The 22,103-nt window shown below is 37.7% G+C and overlaps 1 protein-coding gene across 4 annotated transcripts in view; it reads right to left on the bottom strand.

Annotated features, from left to right (window-relative positions):
* ANO3 (anoctamin 3) overlaps nucleotides 1–22,103 on the bottom strand; it is a 166,066-nt gene that overhangs the window by 57,383 nt on the left and 86,580 nt on the right. For all 4 annotated transcript variants that reach the window (XM_039390481.1, XM_027735688.2, XM_027735685.2 and 1 more), the window contains exon 4: nucleotides 13,586–13,722. In XM_039390481.1, the coding sequence (XP_039246415.1) occupies nucleotides 13,586–13,722 (137 nt within the window). The remainder of the gene's footprint in view (nucleotides 1–13,585; nucleotides 13,723–22,103) is intronic.

The raw sequence follows: 22,103 nt of genomic DNA on the forward strand, positions 1-22,103 counted from the left end.
GGTATTGATTGGAATGTTTTCATGGATATTCTAGCCCAAGTGCTCTTTTAATGCCATGTTAGCAATGTTTAAATCTTGACTAGTTGCTTCCCACCATGCTTCCAAACACAAGGGATTGTCTGACCTTGATATGGAAAACCCTGATTTACATGTTGCTGCTAATGCAAGCTATTTTTGTATTCTGTGCTTTGCATGATTCAGAACAGACAGAGACTATATCGGCTGGTGTCAGACTATAGAATCATAAAATCATTAGACTGGAAAGAACCTCCAAGACCATGGGACCTCTGACCAAACACCACCATAATGGCTAAACTAAATGCCATGTCCAGTAACTGCCTGAACACTTCCAGGGATGGTGGCTCCAACACCTCCCTGGGCAGCCCTCTCCAAAGCTTAACCACACTCTCAGTGAAAAAGTTCTTCCTGATACCCAACCTGGACCCCTCCTGGTGCAGCTTGAGGCCATTTCCTCTTGTTCTGTCACTAGTTGTCTGGGAGAAGAGGCTGACCCCCCTCCTACCACGACCTCCTTTCAAGCAGTTGTAGAGAGTAATAAGGACTCTCCTGAACCTCCTCTTCTGACTAAACACCCCCAGCTCCCTCAGCTGCTCCTCATATGACTTAATCTCTAGACCCCTTACCGGCTTTGTTGCCCTTCTCTGGACCCACTCCAGCCCCTCAATGTCTGTGTTGAAATGAGGGGCCCAGAACTGGACACAGCAATTAATGTGTGGCCCTGCCACTGCCAAGCACAGAGGGATAATCATAGCCCTGCTGGCCACACTACTCCTGACACGGGCCAGAATGTCACTGGCCTTCTTGGCCACCTGGGCACACTGCTGGCTCATGTTCAGCCAACTATTGACCAGCACCCCCAGGTGCTGAAGACTTTGAAATCTGAAAAGGTAAACTGAGAAACTATCATCATCTCCTGGAGAAGTAGCACTCATTTAAACACAAACTGTCCAAAACAATCATGTTGGTTTCAAGTAGGATACATTACACCAATGTATATATGGGACCAGACATCTGTGAATGCTGCATCTTTTAAACAATGGGTCTCAGAAATGAATGATATTTGGATTATTTGGATACGAAATTTATAATACTCAGTGTTATATTCAATAGCTACACTCTCTATTGATACTGATAAACAGAACCATGTGTTAGTGCATGATATCAGCAGCATAAATACTGGATACCAGCTCACTTGTTTCTATGTGAAACATTTGTCTTACACCCACATCCCTCGCTGCCGGCTTTTTATATATTTAGTGCTTCTGAGAACTCCTCTGTCTGCAAAACCTAAAGCGTTCTAACAAGATTCTTCCTCTTTCTTCGCTTTTTTAAGTCCCAAAATAAAAACCAACAGTCTTTCTCAGACCACCTACTATTACAAAGGAGTGCATCATCATATGCCTGGGAACATTATTTAAGTATATTAAGCTTTAGCTGATGATCCTTTAAGATCATGGAGTCCAATGCACTGCCAAGTCCACCACTAAACCAAGTCCTGAAGTGCCATATCTACACATCTCTTAAGGATCTCCAGGGATGGTGACTCCCCCCTCTTCCCTGGGCAGCCTGTTCCAGTGCTTGACAACCCCCCTCAGTGAAGAAATTTTTCCTAATATCCAACCTAAACATCCCCTGGTGTAACTTGAGGACAATTCATCTTGTCCTGTCAATTGGTACTTGGGAGAAGAGGTTGACCCCCATGTGGCAACAACCTCCTTTCACACAGTTGTAAAAAGCAGTAACATTCCCCCTGAGCCTCCTTTTCTCCAAACTCAACAACTCCAGCTTCCTCAGCCACTCCTCATAAGACTTGTGCTCTCAATCCCTCTTTGCACACACTCCAGCACCTCAATATCTTCCTTGATATTTAGATAAATAGTATCTGAAGTCCAATTTAAGGCAGTAAAGAGTGTCAAACTAGACTGATAGCACACTGAACACAGGGCCTGTCACCCCTTCTAAGAATTCTGAATGGGGATAGTAGTAAAAGCTTTTTATGTCGTAGGTGTAATGATCTGAAGATGTAAGATGCAGAGGTTTGAAGGTGAGCTAGTAGATTAAAGGTTCACAACCACAAATTTGAATATGGACGTTTTTAAAATCCAAGCTTTTTTCAGGTTCAAGACATAAGCAATGAATCTGCTCTTCAACAGTGAAAGATACCTGCAAAAGTATTTTACAAAATCAGACCAGAGCTGTTTTTATTATGGTTCATGGAGCAGGCAAAATCAAATACAAAGAGCCTAGCCCAAATTCCCCCAAGGGGGAGATCTGGAACTTCTCTTACACATTTTCTGCTCATGCAATTTCTGCACAGACATTCTGCAAATTACATCTATCTTTTTGTAATTCACTTTCACTTTTCTTTGGATTATTATTTCTAGCCTTTCTTTCCTTGTTTCTGAAACAGGTGCTTTTCTTCAGTCTTAGAGAGACATTTTATTTCTCAGATTATGACAGTATCCAAATATGACCTCGGATTCATCCGCACCAAACAGAATTATTTGGGGGCAATGTTCAAGAAACAATGATCAGTCATTACAGTAGAAAGAAATTTTCCATCTGTTTTTCCCAGACCACTTTCAGAGCACTACCCCCACGGGTTGAGAAGTGCAATAGTGAAGCCACTTTGCACATTGGTGCAGTGAACCTGACCTATACTATATTGATTTCAGGACTGATTCACTTGAATGCTACTGGCACCATTCGTTTCCCTTTAGTGCAGTTCTCAAGCAATGTTGCCTACATACAATGCAGAAATACATGTGCCAGTAAAAAAATTTATCTGGTGATTTAGTCGGAGTTTTTTTCAGTTCATCTGAAGGAGTTCCATAATGTGTAAGAAGAACAGGGAGCAGAAATCTCAATTAAACACACGAGTCAGGGTATATTGGCCATTATCTATACCTAGCACAGTGAATGAGCTGTTAGTACAGTAGGCATTCAGGCACAGCTTGTTTATTGTTTATCTGCTGGCTTGGACCAATAAATCTCTGATTCATTCTTTCACCTTTTTCCTGACAGAAAAGGATCAGAAAAGGAGAAAAGCATGGGAAGAAACATTTTGTGCAAAGCCCTTACTCTCCTCCATGCTAAGATTTCCTGTTTCACCTGAAAAATATGTATAAAAAGGACTAATCAACATTCTCTAATCTCTTCATCCTCTCTACCTTCTCAGTCCTCTAGATTTTCTGAAACCTGATCGGTTTTCTTACACACATATGAAAACTTATTTGATATAAAAAACTCATTTTAGAGTATTGCAATATAGTTCAGATTTCAACAATTTAACTTAACCTTGTCCTTTCAAAGTCTTTAAATACAAGAACTTCAAATGTGAGGCTGTGAAGTGGCACTTCACTCAACATTAAGCTTGCTCATAATGCACACACTGGTTTGCATCAGATTTAACTATTACCTGAGGCTTTGCCACTACAGATCTGCTGCAGTTCCTTGGTTTTCTTTACCATTTGTCAACATTTTTGGTCGCTTTATAGATGGTGATCATTATAACAAATAACATGACACACTGCTTTGAAGTCTGAAAGTGTAAAATTCAAAATACTAACATTATCATTCAACTGAAGTTTACACTTTACATAAGGCAAAATACATTGATCCATTTAACCTAGAAAAAGGAGTTTTGGCTCAAGCAAAAAAAAAAAAAAGGTGGAAAACCAATGCAAATGTTTAGCAAAGTTATAAAATAATCTATTCAAATGTACAAGATGAATTTCCTTGGATTTAGCCAACATGGAGGGATTTTTAAATAAACTTTTGTTCATATTCTAATTAATGAGCAATGCCCTTTTCACAGAGAGGGAACAGCTGGTTTACTGGCTCTATCTCTCCCCAATTAATTTAAATAGAACAACTCACAGAAACTGTAACTATTTCAACTTCATTTATTTCACTCTAGTGTTCTGCTCTGTAAATTAAACTTTTCCCATTTTTTCACCCCATGCATAGAAACAAATATTCTAGAAGAGTTAGAACCACTCTGAAAACAGGAGCAAATTTTAGATTTATGTAACAGTATGTTATGTAACAGTAAACGACTGTATCATGATACAGCAGTATGTTTTCTTTGTTTTCCACCTTATACTGGTGAAAAGTTTAAAATAATGAATAACATGCAGTACCTAAGTAAATTCAGAGGTTAAATGGAGCCACACGAAGGTACAACACACATGTTGCAACCATTCATTTGACATTCACTCCACCACTGACAGCTCCCAACAGGACTAACCTAACAGCAAGGGCTTAAAGGCTGACAAAACCTCTATAGGCACTTATTTTTATAAATTTTAAGCAAATTCCCATTCACGTGACCAGGTATTTGCAGCTTGAAAGCTGTGGGACAGCTAAATGTCAAGTACATTCAAACCACTATGAAAGGTTCTCCCTAATTTGGTTACACACCAAAGCTACAGCAAGAAACCTCCCTAGGAGAGAGCATGTCCCAGGAAACAGGTGGTATTTCCTTCTACCACCTTCCCAGTGTTCAGCCAAAGTCAGCTCAGGTTTCTATGTATTTAATAACTTCCTATAATGTTGTCCAGTTGCCCCTAAATCCATATAACCTTTCTAAACCCAAAAGGCCTTTAATGAGGATTTCCACTGTTCATTTTTGGGAGAACCACTTGCTCTTCCTTGTTTTGAATTCAGGTCAAATTGGCTTTATTTGAGGCTTAACGGCTACAATTCTACACAGAAATATATGTAGTTTCTTAAGTTATGTAGAACCTTATCATTACTTTAATACAATTAATGGAACTATTTGACTCTAATATCCCCTTAATTTACTGTGCTTCTAATGTATATTATATAAATGAAAAATCATCATTTTCAAAGCAATCACTATTCTTCTTTGCCCAAACATGTACAGTCCTCCTCTTATAACAGACTTCCTTACTAAACTGCACAATTAGCTAGTGACTATTAACATAAAATAGCAATGTAGATGAAATATTATTATGTCAAAATACATTAATATGCTACTACACATATGCTATATAATGTAATAGGATGATATCATTTTACCATACTAATATAAAATATTTACTACTTTGTAGACCAAAGTCAGATTTTAATATTCGACCACACTTAACAGCACTGAAGTTAAAGCAAAAAGCTACCCTCTTACAACATTCACCTTCACAACACAAAGAGACCCCTTAAGTGCATTTCCACTTTGTCATTTTAAGCTTGCAACTCATCTGACCACTGACTAACCTTTAGGAGGTTGTATTGCATTAATTATTCTAGGGGACTAATTAAATAGTCATTCAAGGAACCTTATGTTGTCATGTTTTATACAATGAAATAGTACAGAGAGCTGAGACTCCGACCCATCATTCTTTACTTTGACTTATTTGATTGATCGACTTGATGTCTACTTAAATACATGTAATTATTGACTCTGGTTGGAATAGCAGCAAAGGTATTTTTATCCAGGAAAAAAATTCAAAGTACTTCAGTATTAATTTGCCCTAGGAAATGTTGCATTATTAGTTTATACATGTGTTTACTTTAATAAATTAATTTATTCTAACTAACTATCAATAGCCAGTAAATCACGTCTGACATGGAAGACATGGTCTAACTTGTTCATTTCATATGCAAGATTTTCATTGCCATTATTTCATATATAAATGCTAAAGGAAAAGCTGGGAACAAGAACTTTAATAATTATATTTTATTATTTGCTTTCCAGTTTCCTGAAATTTACCATGGATGGCAATGAAAATGAGCATGATTTCTACCGATTTTATATACATGTGCACATAAACACAGAGGCTGACAACTATTTTCACATCATCTGTCACTGGACTTAGCTCAGAGCAGGTTGTTCTGACCCAACACACCCAGACAGGGGCAAATAACTTTTACAGTGGGGTGTAGCTCAGGCAGTGAAGAGTCTGTGTTTCAACATCTGACTTCAAGGACTGTTGTCCTCTTAGCAAAAAAAAATATAGCAAGGTTTCACATTTATATGAATATACAGAAAACATCAATTCTCAGTCATAACCAGCAAGAGGAACATTCATTTACATAAGCGACGACTGACACAGTACACAGGAATTAAACTCCCACAGCACAATATATTTATTTTGCCTGTACAGCAGAAAGGATGAAGTTCAACTTTCCTCCATGTGGGTGGTATAATTTGGATTTAGATTTGTAAAATTATGTAAGGGAAGTAAATATGCCAACAGACTAATGCCTGGGATCTAAAAAATAGATGGGTAAACACAGCTGGGCCTCTGGATTCTTCTCTCCCCAAATTTGCTAAATTTCTCTCCCCAGAATCTTATTTCATGGTGATGATGTAAACATCAGAACAGAATTCATTTCCTCCTTATGACAGTTCGTGAATTCGGACACTAAATGTGCTAGAGAAAAATAACTTCACTAAACCCTTATTGATAATGAAGTAAGAGACTTACTCAAATGTCTTGGGGTTTTTTTCCCCAAGGAAACTCTGAGAAGAGAAGGGAAGAATCCACCAGCAGAAAAAAAAGGTGCTGCCACTGGAAATGGAAGTACTGAATCCAAGCACTGAATCTCAGTATCACCACTACATAATAGCACCACCTCACCAGCAGCATTTTTTAGAGACAAATACATTGGGAAAAGTTGCAGAAGCAGAAAACAGTAGAGGAAGAATGAAAGGTAAGTAAACAGACTCTGAAACGTATTTTCTTCCTCATGGAAACAACAACAAAACCGACCTACTGCTGACACTTGGAACATTTGTAAACATCACCATAAAGTGGTGGTTACATGTTGCCCTGGAGTCTCAGAGCCCAAAGAGGACAGCATGGAGCATCATAGATATATATTTATATAAACTGGCACACACACAAATACGTATACACATACATATACTGCCATTTTGTAGACTTGCAGGGAAAATCCGCTTGGAACAGAGAAGCAGGAAGAAGAGAAAGACAGTGCAAAACCACACTGAATATCATAAGTGCATCAAGGAAAAGCAGCTTTCTGTATCTCTTTATGTCTTGGTTTTTAAGAGACATCTCAGAGATAATAATAGATTAATTCAGAGCCATTAAATCATGTATAAGCAGAAGTAGTCATGGAAACAACTTGAAGATTTAGGGTCAGAATTTTGACAGAGGTGATGTCTGATCTGTGAACTTCTTCAGCATGGCAACTACCTAAAACTGAAAAATCTACATGAACAGCTTTTCTGTTCTGAGTAGAATGGTTCATTCTTGTAAAAGAAAACTTTCTTCCAATATAATTTATTGTTCTTCATAAGAACACTATCAGGTAGATTGATTACTGCTGATTCATGAAAACCACCTCATTTATTTTGATTACTAACTCTCCCTAATACTGTTACAATGAACTTGGCATTAACATCTTCAGTGATGTTAATTATTATTCACACCAAAGGATGTTTCAGTGGTTAGTGTCTTAATGTACATGGAATTAGCTGTGAAATATTTTTAAAAAGTACTACACCCATTTTTTACATTTTAAAAACAGACTCTTGACTCAGAATAATCTAAGGTGTGCTTTGTGAGAATTTTTCTAAGCACATGACTAAATTAGCATTCATTTTTTTGTGTTTGAAGGCATGGATAAACCAAAAACAGATTTATTGGAATCGTCCTTTCAATTACTTTATTCCAAAAACAGATCGATGATTTTAATTGCATATTGGGTCAGGGATTTTCTTGTGCAAATAACTGTATAATAACCTAGGAAAGAAAACTGGGGACATATTTTCATATGCAAAGATATCCAAACTATCTTGGGCATCAAAGACAACAAGACAGGCTGCCAAAATTATCCATGCTACTGTATTTCTGTGCAACTATATTGCACTGTGCAGCACAGCTTTTTTCTGAATGGAGAGGAAGACCTTCAGAAATATCTGACCTTCCTAATAAAACTGCAGTTTATCTTTTCAGGAGCAAACTAAAGAATTAGCAATCATTTTACCTTCTTCACAGAGGACATCTTTTTCCATTTTCTTCTATTCAGACTTATAGAGTAAGCATGAAAAGTACATTTGTATATATTATGAAAACTACATGTGGCTTCAGGAAAGGAGTAGGCTTAGGTGATATGCAAAATTTTGAAAGGAAGTCTGTTCAACATTACCATATGAGGGAGCAGCAATGGAGGACATTTGGAGGCAGCAGGAGGCTTCCTATTTTTAATATTTAACAACCTCCACTATTAGCTCTTTAAATCTAACAGGGAGATCTTGAGAAGCATCCTGACATGACCACTGAAAATTTTTCTTTACATGTTCATTTTTTTAAATTTTCATCTTTATGATAAAATTACTACTTTCCCTGAATTTCCTGAAATATTTTCTGAGCTTTTTAATTTCTTCTTTTTAAACAAAAACTGACAGCAGATGAGAGTCATGACACCAGAAACATAAACATGAAGTTATCTTTCACTGCACTTTACCACGTCATTCTAGGATAATGACTTTTACCTGTTATCATTCCTTTTAAGCTTTATTTACTTCTGTGTTATTAGACTGCATTTGTGGACTACTCTCTATCAGGCTTTCTTTACTGTTCTCCTTTTCATACACTATTGTCAGCTGACAACATACTGTTCTTAATTATATACCAAAACATTTTTATTGCCAAACCTTCTCTTTCAGCACACATGCCTGACTTCCATTCAAAACAGGAGCATGAGTGAAATAATGTGATAATAAAGCAGTGATAATAACACATAGTGCAAACATGCATCTCACCAGAAGTCATGGACTTACACAGGAAAAAATGAAAACAGAAAATAATTCCTGTCAAAGTGCGGAAAATAAAAAAAAAAAATGAGATTGAAGAACATTTTTATACTGGAAATATTCCATTAAATTTATTATTTTTTCAAAACTACCATGAAATTCAGTAAGTTAAGCAGTTATTTGCAGGAGAGGGAGGAATAGATACATTCAAAATCACAAAGAATACAATGAAATACTTAAACAAAGCATTTCAGATTTTCACGGGTAGATCTATACTTTAAAATCACTCTAATAATCACACTGAACACAATGAGTTCTGCTTAAATTATAATGAATTTTCAGCAATACGACCAGCTCACTAGATACAATTCTCCACATCTTTTGCCCAATTGCTTATTTAAGATCTTATTTTAAATTCCTCAGAAGTCATGTAATGCTTCCAAAGAGGAAAGAGAAACTGTTTCAGATCCCATACACCACAAAGGTAATCTGGACATAGAATATTAATAGTCGATAGCTTACTGCCTTTTTCTGGTATCCACTGCTAAGTTATTGCAAAGGCAGCATTCCTTCAAAGTTCCTGAACCCACAGTGATAATATGTGAACTTTGTTCCAAAAATCCTTTCTTTACCTGGCCAGATAGCAAAATACGCTACCTAGATCAAAAAAAAATTCATCAGATCAAAGACAGTAACAGCGACGTAGTGAAGGAAAGAAAACAGAACTGTAATTCTCTACTAAGCACGTAATCACAATAGGTAAGGAAAAGAATTCACTGCTACTGATTTCACCACTTCTCTGGACAGGTTTTTTTCTCATTTTAACCAAGTCAGAGAGGGGTGGCTAGGTAACATTTTTTCTGCTGTTACTTTTCTTTTGTTCTGCTTTTTTCTCGCTTTTGTAGTAAAATTGTTATCTTTTTTCTCCTTCATTCGGACTCCTCGTAACTTCAAAATTTGTCAATATCTGGGGGAGAGAAATAAATGAAGGAGAAGGGAGGGTTTTAACTCATTAGAGGTCCCACTCCCTGAACACACTGTCATTAAACCAAGGCACCTTGCGATAGCAGCTACTACTCATTTCACACTTTGTTCAGCTTATTGTCTTCATTCTTCTGTGTGAGACCCCTCAGCAGAATCACATACGTGAAGTGGTACTTCCTACACAATTCCAAGAGCAGCTGGTGAGGAAAAGCTGGCAGGGATAGATAATGATAACAGCTTTTTCATGTGTCTGAGCAACTCACAATTTTTCAGGATGAAATCTGTGGATTCTGAAACGATACTAACCTACACTGAAGGAGCTTACAAGTTATTAATCATAATCAAGGAAATGAAAAACTAGATGACTCCATTGGCATCTGCATGCTATATCAAACTTATCTGATTTTTTTAAAGTTTTAAAATGTAGTAATATAAATCAGTTTTATGGAAGATGAGGTATCTTGTATTTAACCTGAAACACTAAAAAAATCCTAAAAAAAAAGTGTATTGGTTTTCATTGTCTCAGCAAGACAAGTTCATTATTGTTGAAGTATTCAAGTAGCTAATCATGGAGAAAAAATGACAGCACCAAGAATTAATTACAAATAACTTTTTTAGCAATTTTCTCCTGAGTCTCTCAAGTACAAAACAACCCTTCCAAAACAAGTCCAAATTAGAAACATTAAAAAGAAGAGAAGAAGAATATGCTTTTATCTTTCTATTCCTTGCCAATGCAGTGTTTCTCATTTTCATTCTCTGGTCAGACTGAGAAGACTTTTTATTGTGACAGATCAGTTTATTTTTCAAATATGTGAGAGTTCTTACCAGTCACAAAGCTGCACTGCAGTCTTTTGTACTTCCAGCAGTCTCAAAAAGAATTAGAAGCCTTCTGTTGCTCGTGTTATATCCATTTTGGGAAGAAGTCTCCCTTAGATATTTTCCACTAATTGCCTCAAAGACTTCTACAATAATCCAAAGGCAAAACAGCAGTGCTCTTTTCTAATATAAGACTAATCTAAATTTCCCCCTGTCCTTTTCTTGTGGAAGCAGGCAAACAGTAAACAGAAGGAGAATCCTGCTTGTTTGCCTCATGTGCTGGTTTTGGCTGGGATAGAGTTAATTTTCTTCACAGTGGTTGGTACAGGGCAATGTTTTGAATGTTGGGTTTAACCCAGCTGAAGTTAAAGCCAGACATCTCATTTGCAAAAACAGTAAAAATGCAGAAGGAAGTTTCCAGAGTAGTTGCTGTGATAAAAGGAGCTGTGAAGGCTAAAAGCCAGATGTGGCTTGAGAACACTGTTTTTAAACTCTGAACCACTTTGTTCAATAGGTCAGGACATATGAAGACTGAGACATAAAAAGTGCATTTTTGTTTCAACTTAATACAGAAACAAGACTCCTCTTTAAACTTAAAAAGTGAGCTTACTGGCTGACTATAAACTTTGTAACCACCCTGAACGCAGGGCCTGGAAAAAACTCAAGCCAGTGGTCATTTTATATTTTATATGAAAATTAAAAAAAAGTATTTTGCTTTAGGATAATGAAATCCCTGTTACTAGACAGACAGTATCTGTTACTAAATTGTTTTGGTGAGTGCTGTGTAACATGATCTAACTTCTACATATTCCGCCTTGTTTTTCAGTTAAGCCACATTTAACATCAAAAGCTTTCTCTATCTAATCAACGAAATCAAACAAGAATTTCCACTATAATTTGTCATAATTCAGCTAGCTTTGCAGACACAGACAAAGAAATCATGAATACAAAAAGTTCTCATTGCAACGGTTTAGATTTAAATGCAACCCGAGAAGGGTTATATACATGACATGTATGTCGTAATTCCTGAAGATTCCTTTTCATGTCACAGATTTAAAATCTGTAAATACAATTACATGTTAACCCATCTAAAAATTATTAGACAGCTACTATTATTAGAGGTTTTTTTCTAAAAGTTTCAGAGATCGCACCAACCTGCTACCTGTACTCCAGAATACTGCAGTAAGGATGATGAGTGTGACAACATTAGAACAGTTATGTGACTCTCATGAAGCGTGTGTTCAATGCTTAAATCACAAATGCCAAAGGCACAATTGATGAGAAAACTCTATAATGGTCTGTGATGGACTGAAATGTCAGTAATGTCCTAAACATTGTCAAAATCATAGAAAGACTTTTTGTCCAACTACAAGGAAGCAACTGCCTGTCTGCGACCACCAAAATCTGACTGGAATTTGGATTGTGACTGGGGACTTGAGATAAGACTATTGTCTAATCATCTCAAGTGTGAGGAGAAGTAAACAAACAAGGTCCAGGAATGCAGAATGTATCTGTGTTAAAAACCAGCCCTTGCTGGACTGAGGGGGTAGTGGAGGAGAAGGGTTTTGGGCGTGTGATGGTGAAATCCCCCCACACCAAACCAAAGGAGTAAAGCCGTCCCCTCCACTCCAGGAAGGACCAGTACACACAGGACATTCGTGTGAGAGGCAGCTCAGAAGGGGGCATAAACCATCAAAGACCCCCAAAGCGCTCCGCCAGCTCGTTCCTGAGGCCTCCCACCACCACAGGACTGCACATGATCCAAGTGAGGCAACACATCCAGAGCCTGTGCAAGAGGCTGCAAAGCCTCCCCCCGCCCCCAGGGGAGGTGCTGGCATCTCCTGAACGCACATTAATCCATCGGACTCGACGTTTCGTGGGACCCTCACCACCAAGAAGACCAGAAGACCTGGACTGACGGGATGCCAACAGGTTACACGGAGTGGTGATATATTTTCTATTTTAATCTCTCTCTTTCGCTCACTTTCTTCTTCCCCCCCTCCTTTTTCCTATTTCTTTCTATTTTTCTTTCTCTGTCTCACATTTACTTTTAAATAAAACCCCCACTATTGACTTTGGCATCTGGTCTTGTCTGCACCTTAATCCGGGTAAAGGTTTTTCTAATAATTTTAATAATCGGATCATAACATGGTCTCCTGAGGAGTTTACTGTATATACAGTACAGAACCTTACAGCAATTTAAGGGTTTCTAGATCTGTAACACAGGATTATTCATGCCTACAGGCATATACCAAAAAATCAGAGAATCACTGGTAAAAAAACACTGTGCTGCAGAATACACTATTCCCAGTGCACGAAGAAGAAAATTATTCAGAACTTCTTGAGGTTAGTCATTTTTCATATACTTACAAGCAATTATGCTTAATGGAAAGGAGCATTAAGGGTCTCTCTGTCCAGAGTGAGACGAAAAGAAAATACATGTTTTGAACAAAAAACCCCATCATAATTCCTTGGCGTTACAGTAGATGAATTGCTGGAGAAAATACATTGTGATGAACAGTATATGTTTAGGTAATTACTAAGCAAGATAATATGCCAGTTTCAGTGTGTCTTGATATCATTTTGATACCGCTTGGAAGGAGAATTTTGTACTTCAGATCACTATGGACTGACCATTTGCTACATGAACATAGTTCTTCTAAATTCCCAGAACTTCCTGAGGCCTCCTAGATAACATGAATTTCACTCCATACTTTGAATCCTATATCCTAAATCCTGTGCAGTATAAATTTACTGAAAGAAGGCTACTAGCTCTTAGATGAGTCAATAAAAATCATTAGAATCCTTGATATTACATCATTTTGGTTGATTTTGGTACAGAGAATTCCATTCATTGATTCTGTCAGTCAAGTTACAATACGGGAGCCACCTAAATTTCTAACCATGAGATGCCTAATATTTAAGCTGCAGCTTATCTAATCCCTTAAAAACTGCATTTTAAAAATATTTAAGCACATTCTGACTGTTGCTATAATTTAATAAAGTTTTTGTGTCCCTTACCTTTAAAGACGATTTAGTTCGAGGTTCTGTTTTCTGCCTGGTGAGCCTGTTCTGAATAAGCAATGATTGATCTGTACGAGTATCATAATTCCCATGTTCTGAATCATCTGTATAAGTATCTTTGTCCTTCCCTACATCTGAAGGAAAAACAGAAGAAAACAATGGGCTCATTTTAGATTATAGTGGATAGAAATGAATAGTATTATTGCAGCCACAGTTGAACATTCATTTTTGTACACACTTTTCAATAATATATTCTATCCCTTCCTGCAAAAGTTTTTTACTTGAACTGTTATCATCTTTATCTTCAAGTAGAAATGACTTCTATTTTTAGGAGACAGCCTAGAGAAGTGGGGTTTCACTATGGTTTTACAGTAGTTTAAAAAAAACCCACAAAGTGATATGAATATTCAAATGCTTGACTCACAGTTGTTGAGACTCAAAATGTTTTACCAAATAGGCAGGTACCTCCTGGAGACCAGAGTAACAATGTCATGTCATAAATTTCAGCAAGCAATCGAAATGCCCAATTCCCCCCCCGCCCCCCAAAATGCAGATACAGCATTTGAAAATTTGCATCTTAAGACACTGCAGTAAGCACTTCAGAACACATTTTAGGAGGGCTACCCGACGGTGGTAGAAGGTAGAAGGACATCACAAAGAAAGCATTTTCCTTTTCACTGGATTTAGTTTTAATTGCTCAACAGAAGTTTTCATGAAAACTTTGCTGAGTACCCTGAGAGAGCTGCAGGACACAGAGGACCTTCCTCAAAGCTTACCCACATTGTCCCTCAGTGAGTCACGACAACACTTACCCTGTATACCCAGCAGGAGTAAAATGAAGGGTAATGTCTGTACAGTGTAGGACCACGTAAAGTTTTAAGGAATGTTGGAAAATGGTCAGACTTGAAAAAATATTTTAAAGATGAAAAAGATGGAATAATTATTCCCACACAACTGGAAAAACTGGAAATAGAAACATATTCAGACAAAAAAATTACCCACAAATCCTGAGCCAAGTTCTCATTTCAGCTTTCACATCAACATGGGAAAAGTCAGGAGGACTAGGAACAGCATTTAGCCCAGTAATTCTAAACCTTATAGAGAAGCCAAGTCATGGTTGCTGTGGAAACCACAATCTTGAATTTTCTGAATATTATATTCATAAAAGCTCATCTGCAACAATAAAGTCTTTTTCATGAAGTTGCTCAGTTAAATTTTCCACAGTAAGTACTACAGAAATAAAAAAAAAGAACAAACACAATCATCTCACATACCCTAAACATTTCACATTTCTGAGATGGAATATTAAAAACTAGAACATTTCCAAGCACCACTTTTTCTGCAGTTGAGCTACTACATAACGATTACACAAAATGTTTCCCTGGTAATTTCTGATATTGACACTAACCTTGGTAAATCTGTGATTGGATTTTGTCATGTAAAAAATAGTTAATTTTAATCATCAAAGTGCCTAACTCAGGGATTTTATTTATTTTAAACAATGTTTTAACTTAATACCCTGTTTGACCTGCACTGTAAGTATCCATCTTTAAATTCAAACGTGGATCTTTATGTGGCTGCAGCTCCATAAAATGTCATGAGAAAAGCTTGGCTGCCTGAAGTTCTCTCCCCCAGCACTGTGGGAAAGCTACTGTTTACTGCATTTTTATTTTCCACCAGGTCCCTGCCCTATGACAACCCATTTGGTTGTTACTGTTGAGATCAGCTGCCAGTGCTCCCTGTTCTGCTACTTCTTAGACAGGCTCTAATGCCAACTCATCACAACTAGTCTGCTTCATTTGGAGGGGTTAGGGGTAGGCAAGAAGCCACAAGAGGAAAAAAAAAAAATCCAGTTAATATTGCTCTATAAGCTCAGGTTTTTTACAGCAATTGATAAGAAGATGAGCCCTCAACAGACCTCAGCTGTCAGCCCCTCCCCAGGCCCAGCGAGCTTGTGGACTCCCCATCCCTGGAGGTGTTCAAGGTCAGGATGGATGGGGCTCTGAGCAACCTGGTCTAGTGGAGGGTGTTCCTGCCCACAGCAAGGGAGTTGGAACTGTTGAAGGTCCCTTCCAACCTTAATCACTCTATGGTTCTGTGTTCTCCTTGCTGCTATTAATAAATGCCATCCCGTCTGTGCTTAGCTGGGCACAGCTGAAAGACATGAGCTAGGAGCATCCCATTCACATATATTGAGAGTCCTTGCAATGTTTTTATTGAACATTTTCATATGGATTTTTTAAAAGTAATTTTCTTCTTTAGAGAGCTAAATAAAGTTGATGCAATTCTCATCTGTGTAAGCCTAATCACTAAAATACTACTCTATCAAAATGTCCATCAATCAATGTATAGATGTTGAAATATATCAGCTGAGCAGATGTGCTTTATTTAGCTTTTAGTTAATCTACTCTGTCGGTATTAACTCAGTAAGGTAAAAAGCCTTTAGTCAATGTAAAAACACGCCAAAGTCAGCAAAGAGCATAATAATTGTTTACAAAGCATTTTTCTATTTCTCCTCTACTGAAGGACCAAAAAAACAAAAATATCTGACCTGTTGAGGTGACTCCTGGATAAATAGAGCTCCCCTACATTAATGCTAAAGTAAAAAGATCTTGAGTATCCTGAAAAATTTTGAGACTGTGGAAAACCTCAAAAAATGTAAAGAAAAAAGGAAAAGGGGAGGGAAGGGGGGAAAGCATGGCTGGGGTAAAACAAAAAGTCTGCTGCAGTGGGAGCACTGCAATGGAGGATGGGACTCATGTATGTCCATGCCCACATCCTCAAACCACCAAGGACATTGAAAGGACATTTGCCTTCATTCCTAACCACTTCTTTTAGTTTTGAGCACTTTGCAGAATTATTTTTTTCAGGTCTCCTGTGGTGGGTTGACCCTGGCTGGGTGCCAGGTGCCCACCAAAGACACTCTGTTACTCTGCTCCTCAGCAGAATTGGAAGGAGAAAAATATAAAAAGTGGCTCCTGAGTCAAGATAAGGACAGGGAGAGATTAGTCACCAATTACCATCATGGTCAAAACAGACTCGACTTGGGGAAAATAAATTTAATTTATTACCAAGAAGTTAAGAGCAGAATAATGACACATAAAACTAAATCTTAAAATACCTTCCCCCTGACCCTCCCTTCTTCCTGGACTTAACTTTACTCCTGGGTTCTCGACCTCCTCCCTCAGGAGCAGCACAGGGGAATGGGAAATGGGGGTTGCATCACACACTGTCTGTGCTACTCCTTCCTCCCAAAGGTGGGACTCCTCACACTTTTCCCCTTCTCCAGCATGAGGCCCCTCCAATGGGGAACAGTCCTCCATAAACTGCTCCAGCATGAGTCCTTCTCACGGGCTCTAGTTCTTCATGGACTGCTTCAGCATGGGTTCCTTCCACAAGGTGCAGTCCCCTCAGGAACAGACTGCCCTAGCACGGGTCCTCCACCAGATCACAAGTCCTGCCACCAAACCTGCTCTAGTGTGGGCTCCTCTCTCCACAGGTCCTGCCAGGAGCCCGTTCCAGCATGGACTTCCCAGGCTGCTCCAGCACAGGCTCCTCCACGGGCTGCGGCTGGATGTCTGCTCCACCACGGACCTCCACGGGCTGCAGGAGCACAGTCTGCCTCACTCTGCTCTTCACCATGGGCTGCAGGGGAATCTCTGCTCCAGCTGAAGTTGCCCGTAGGTATTTTATTTCCCCCCTGAAATCTGCTGTCCCAGAGATGCTTCCAGCGCCACTGAACGGGTTCAGCCTCGGCCAGCGGCGGGTCCGTCCTGGAGCCGGCTGGCATTGGCTCTACTGCACCCAGGGGAAGCTTCCAGCAGCTCCTCATAGGAGTCACCCCTGCAGCCCCCCCAGCTCCCTAAAACTTGCCAGGCGAAGCCAAGACAGCTGTTCAGGTAAAATATTACCGCTGACGCAAACAAAATGTGCATGACCCTTTACACAACCTCTTTATGTGAGTTTTCATAGTACCTGCTAGAAGCAGAAAGATTTAAATATCAATTCTAGTAAAAGACTATGTGCTTGCAGAACTACAATACAAAGCAACTATAATACATCTTTAAATGAGTATAGCCAATTAACAGTATCTGGCTGATGTATTTGACTTATACAGTTATGTTAATTAAAACTTATGTGATGGTTGAGAGCTTTCAGAATTGTTGTCACATAAAAAGTTTTATTAAAAAAATATTAAAATGGTGTATAGAATTTGTAAGTCCCAAGTGACCTGTTATAGAAAGGAAAGGTACACTATTATGACTTCAAGTCAGAACAGTTTCTGTATTAAATTATCTTTTGCCAATGCTGCAAAAAAAGAGAGGAAAAAAAACCAGGCTGAATTTTAAACAAAGATAAGGTTGTTAAATCAAAGAAAAGGGTGGCAGCTTCTAATTCTACAGGTAAGAGTCCAAATCTTATTTCAATAAAGTCAGTGGGAATTTCAGTATTCACTTCAATATGTCAAGGATTTCTCTTTAATTAGGTACATACTTAAAGCAGATGCACCCGTATAATTGTTAGAACACCTGAACATGTAACTAAGTAATGTCACCTTGGATACATACTCAAGTATAAGGTGATTTTAAAAAGGCTTCAAGCATTAATCAAGCAGATAACAGATCTCTTCATCCTAGCAGTTGCTTTGCTTTGCTATCTTGTTATATAGAGGCATGATGAGTAACTTCAGTCTTCATACATCAGAAAAATCTATCAACACTTCCTGACATATAATCTTACTACACTTAATGCATGACAATAAGATATGCCCTATAAGGTAATTTATAGGATAAAACACTGGAGACACTGTCATTTCTGGAAATACTGTATATAAAAATGCAGAAGCATTTAGTTTAGAAATAGATTTCTAGGTCCTCACTTTGCATCTTCAATTTTAGGTCTTCTGAACTGATTGGCTATCTTTCTTACTATCATACTTTTCTGAAGGGTGCGTTTTAGTTTTATGAAAGGGGATAAAAAGCACTTGTCCCAGTTTCTCTGTAACATGCAATTCATTAATATATTTTATATAACTGTAGTTTATGATAGCAAAAGCTTTTCAATTTACATGTGGCATAGTTATGGAAAAAGAAATTAATATATATATTATTCCTAAACGGTTTCTGTTTCACAGACTTTGATATGATGACTCTTTACTCATTCCTTTGAGCCTTTACACATTTAAGGATAGGCTTTGCAAAGCTTTAGTAAGAATGAGATTATTGGTCAAGAAAATAATCCCCTTTTGTCCTAATTTTAGTCCTAGAAACAACAAATAACCTGGAGAAGGACATCACTAGACACCTGGATAAATGACATTGTGATGGATTTAGGTCTTCTTATTTTATTGTGCTGTGCACCTGGAATACTATATTATACACATAACATAGAAGGGTTTTCAGCTACCTGTGTATGTATACTTAGACATGAAAAACTCTCATGACAGACAAACACGAGCTTTTCTTAATGTACAATTTCTTATGAACTTTCAGAGAGTGCCAACCACTACACAGAATATTCCTCATTTTTTAAAAAGGGAGATGGTCAGGTATTACTGCTGTTTGGAGGAGTTAGGATGGTGTACAGAACCAGCAGAGGCAGATTAAATGCCTAAAGCACATCAATATTTCGAACCTCAATACTAAATTTGAAGACTAATCCTTATTATGCTTCAGTGAGCACTGAACAGATTACAAAGCTTCTTCATCCATACTGTCAGCTCTCCAGGCATGAGCCAGCTCTAACATGCACAACTCCCTCGTGCTCTAGGTATGGGAGAAACTGTTCTAATGCAGCTTTTCAGTCATCTCACCACCAGTCAGAACAGGCATGATGGCCCTTATTTATGCAGGCACTGCCTAAGCACCACATGCTGAAATACTTCCTCTTGGTTGTATGTTAACTTTCAACTTTTGCCAAAACGCCTATTTTCTCACTAAATTAAAAGAAATCTCCTGGGAAACATATGTAGCGTGCTCTCTTTACATGACCTCAAGATATTAAGAACCAAAGGCTTTGCAAAAATTAAATTTTGGAGCCTTAAATATAAATAAAACTCCTGGGCAAGCATGTGGCTTGAACCTGTGGTCTTACGTCATAACATCACTTAACCAAAATTCACTTAAAAACACTTCTGTAACTGAACACTGAAAAAAGCTTTTATCATGCAGTTATTATGATTCTTTAGTGGATTGCTGGGTTTTGGCTCAGCTCTTCATTGGTCAGTTCACTGTATTACAGCATGGCACATAAATAAAGAGTTTATAAGCTTTGTTGTAATTAGATTCAGGATACATTCAGAATACAGGGTATCTGTCACAGTAAAATTATTAACTACTTCATTCATGATCTAGTTCCTATCTAGGAAGGATTCAGTGTCCTGCTTAGAAAGATGAGTTACTATGCACAACTCCCTCATAACTAACCTAAGTCAGGGGGAAAAAAAAACCCACAGAATCAAAAAAAGAATAAATTAATTAGTGTTGTTTTACTTGCTACTGAGTGTTGTTTTTATTTGCCAAATAACTTAAAAGTGGATCCTAATTATATCTAAATACTGAATACCAATTTCTATTGATTATATCATCCCTTACTCATTTTTACATCTTATTTGAAATGACATATTTCAGACTAACAATGTAAAGCAGATCCTCTGATGATCCTCTAACATTTCTGATCATAGGATCTGCAGAAAACTACTAATATGCTTGCTTGCATTAAAATGAGAAAATTTGTTCTTTGGGTTAACAAGCAGACTGTCAGCTTCACAAGTCTTTCTTTTAGTATAAATGGATTTCCAATATGGCCTACCTCCTGAAAACCTTGATGCCTTAGCTATGCATGTGATAAACTGGATTTTTAAATACATTAATCTGTATTGTAATAAGAAATCCCTTTTGTAAATCTGACTCAGGGCGTTTCAAAGTGAACATAAAAAGAGGAAGTCAAACCTGACAAAACTCATGATAGTAATTCCAACTATAGAAAAGGACCTAACAAATGGATAAACATGTCACATATATCAGTCCAAATATTACCACTGCCCTCTATTCTTTTGCTAAACCCAAAGGACAATCTGAGAAAAGATCAGACAACACTGCTTGTGGTTTTGCATCCTACACAGCTCTTTTTCACCTGTACCAGACATTAGAAGAGAGGGCTTCTCTCAGTTATGGCAAGAAAAGAGTTTTTCTTAGAAAAATGGAGTTATCACTGAAATACAGTAAAACAAATCCTTGCAAATCATGTAATTATCTTCATCTTAACTCAAGACTACCTCATTTTCAGTTCAGTCATAAAAACCTGCTAAATTCTCTTAAACTCAGGCAGCAGATTTCTAAAGCACACTCACAACTCCCCGAAGGTATGCAGTAACCACCTCCCATTATTTTAGCAGACATCACCGAAGATTTTTCAACTGTTCACAGAGATTAAATTCTAGTGCAAATAACCTTCAACAAAATTGTCTACATTCAGACTTCCTTCAGAAAACATGGGCAGACAAATTCGTAACAATTCAAAGACAAGGTTCATTTCCTTTATGCATATAATGGCATTAAAGGAAAAAGAAAAACATTATTTAAAAAATTTACCAATTACTGTTTCTTAGCACATCCATGTGCTGCATGTGCACACAAACACACCCCTGCACCAGTGGAGTGGTTCCTGGGTTCACTCATTAGTTAACCTTAACGTCTCTGCAATTCTGTTCTGTTTCTAGAATTTAAAAATAAAAAGTTCTAGTGGACAATAAATTTTAATTAGTATTTAGTAGTATGTAGCTACTAGGAACTAGCCACTTATTTTTTCCAGCTCCAACTAGATCCACAAGCTATTATGGGTGTCTGCAGTAAAGCCAGAAATTCAGTAACTGAAGCTAAAGCCATGTCATTTAAATCCAGCTGGCACAATCAAAGTGATTACTGAGCATGTCTTTCAGAAGAGAAACAAAGCACAGAAAAAAAAGAATGAAATATAAATATACACTACATTTTTTAGCAAGCATCCACAGACAGAAGACTTTGAAAAAAAAGTATAACGTTCAACTCTCTTTGAGGGAATGAATGTCAAACATCTGAGTGTCACTGGTGTGACCTTCAAATGTATTAAAAGATGGATGACACTGGAATTATATTGTTACAGCAACGAGTTCAGCATAACATCCACATTCCTGTGTACAACAAATTTACGTTTATCTACAAACACAACACAAGTATTTTCACTTTTTCTTTCATTTACCAAGAGGTAAATATAAGAGGCAAGATCCTGACCCTCGAATACAAAAGTATTAAATAGTTTTTTCCCATTTTGCTAAATTTATGCCTCTTAGCTATTTGTGACTATTGCACCAGTCTATTGAGAGAGTAGTCTGAGTAAGTCTTGGATCACAGGTATACTGTTTTTGTTACCTAAAATACCACACTGAGACTGTCATCTCACATAAGCATCTCCCCTGTGTCAGGCATCAAAGACTGTACACCTAGGCAGTAAACCTACTGCCTCTCTACAAGCTGCT

The sequence above is a fragment of the Pipra filicauda genome, unplaced genomic scaffold, assembly GCF_003945595.2.
Source record: "Pipra filicauda isolate LSUMZ 115617 unplaced genomic scaffold, ASM394559v2 scaffold82_size2718185_pilon, whole genome shotgun sequence".
NCBI lineage: Eukaryota > Metazoa > Chordata > Aves > Passeriformes > Pipridae > Pipra > Pipra filicauda.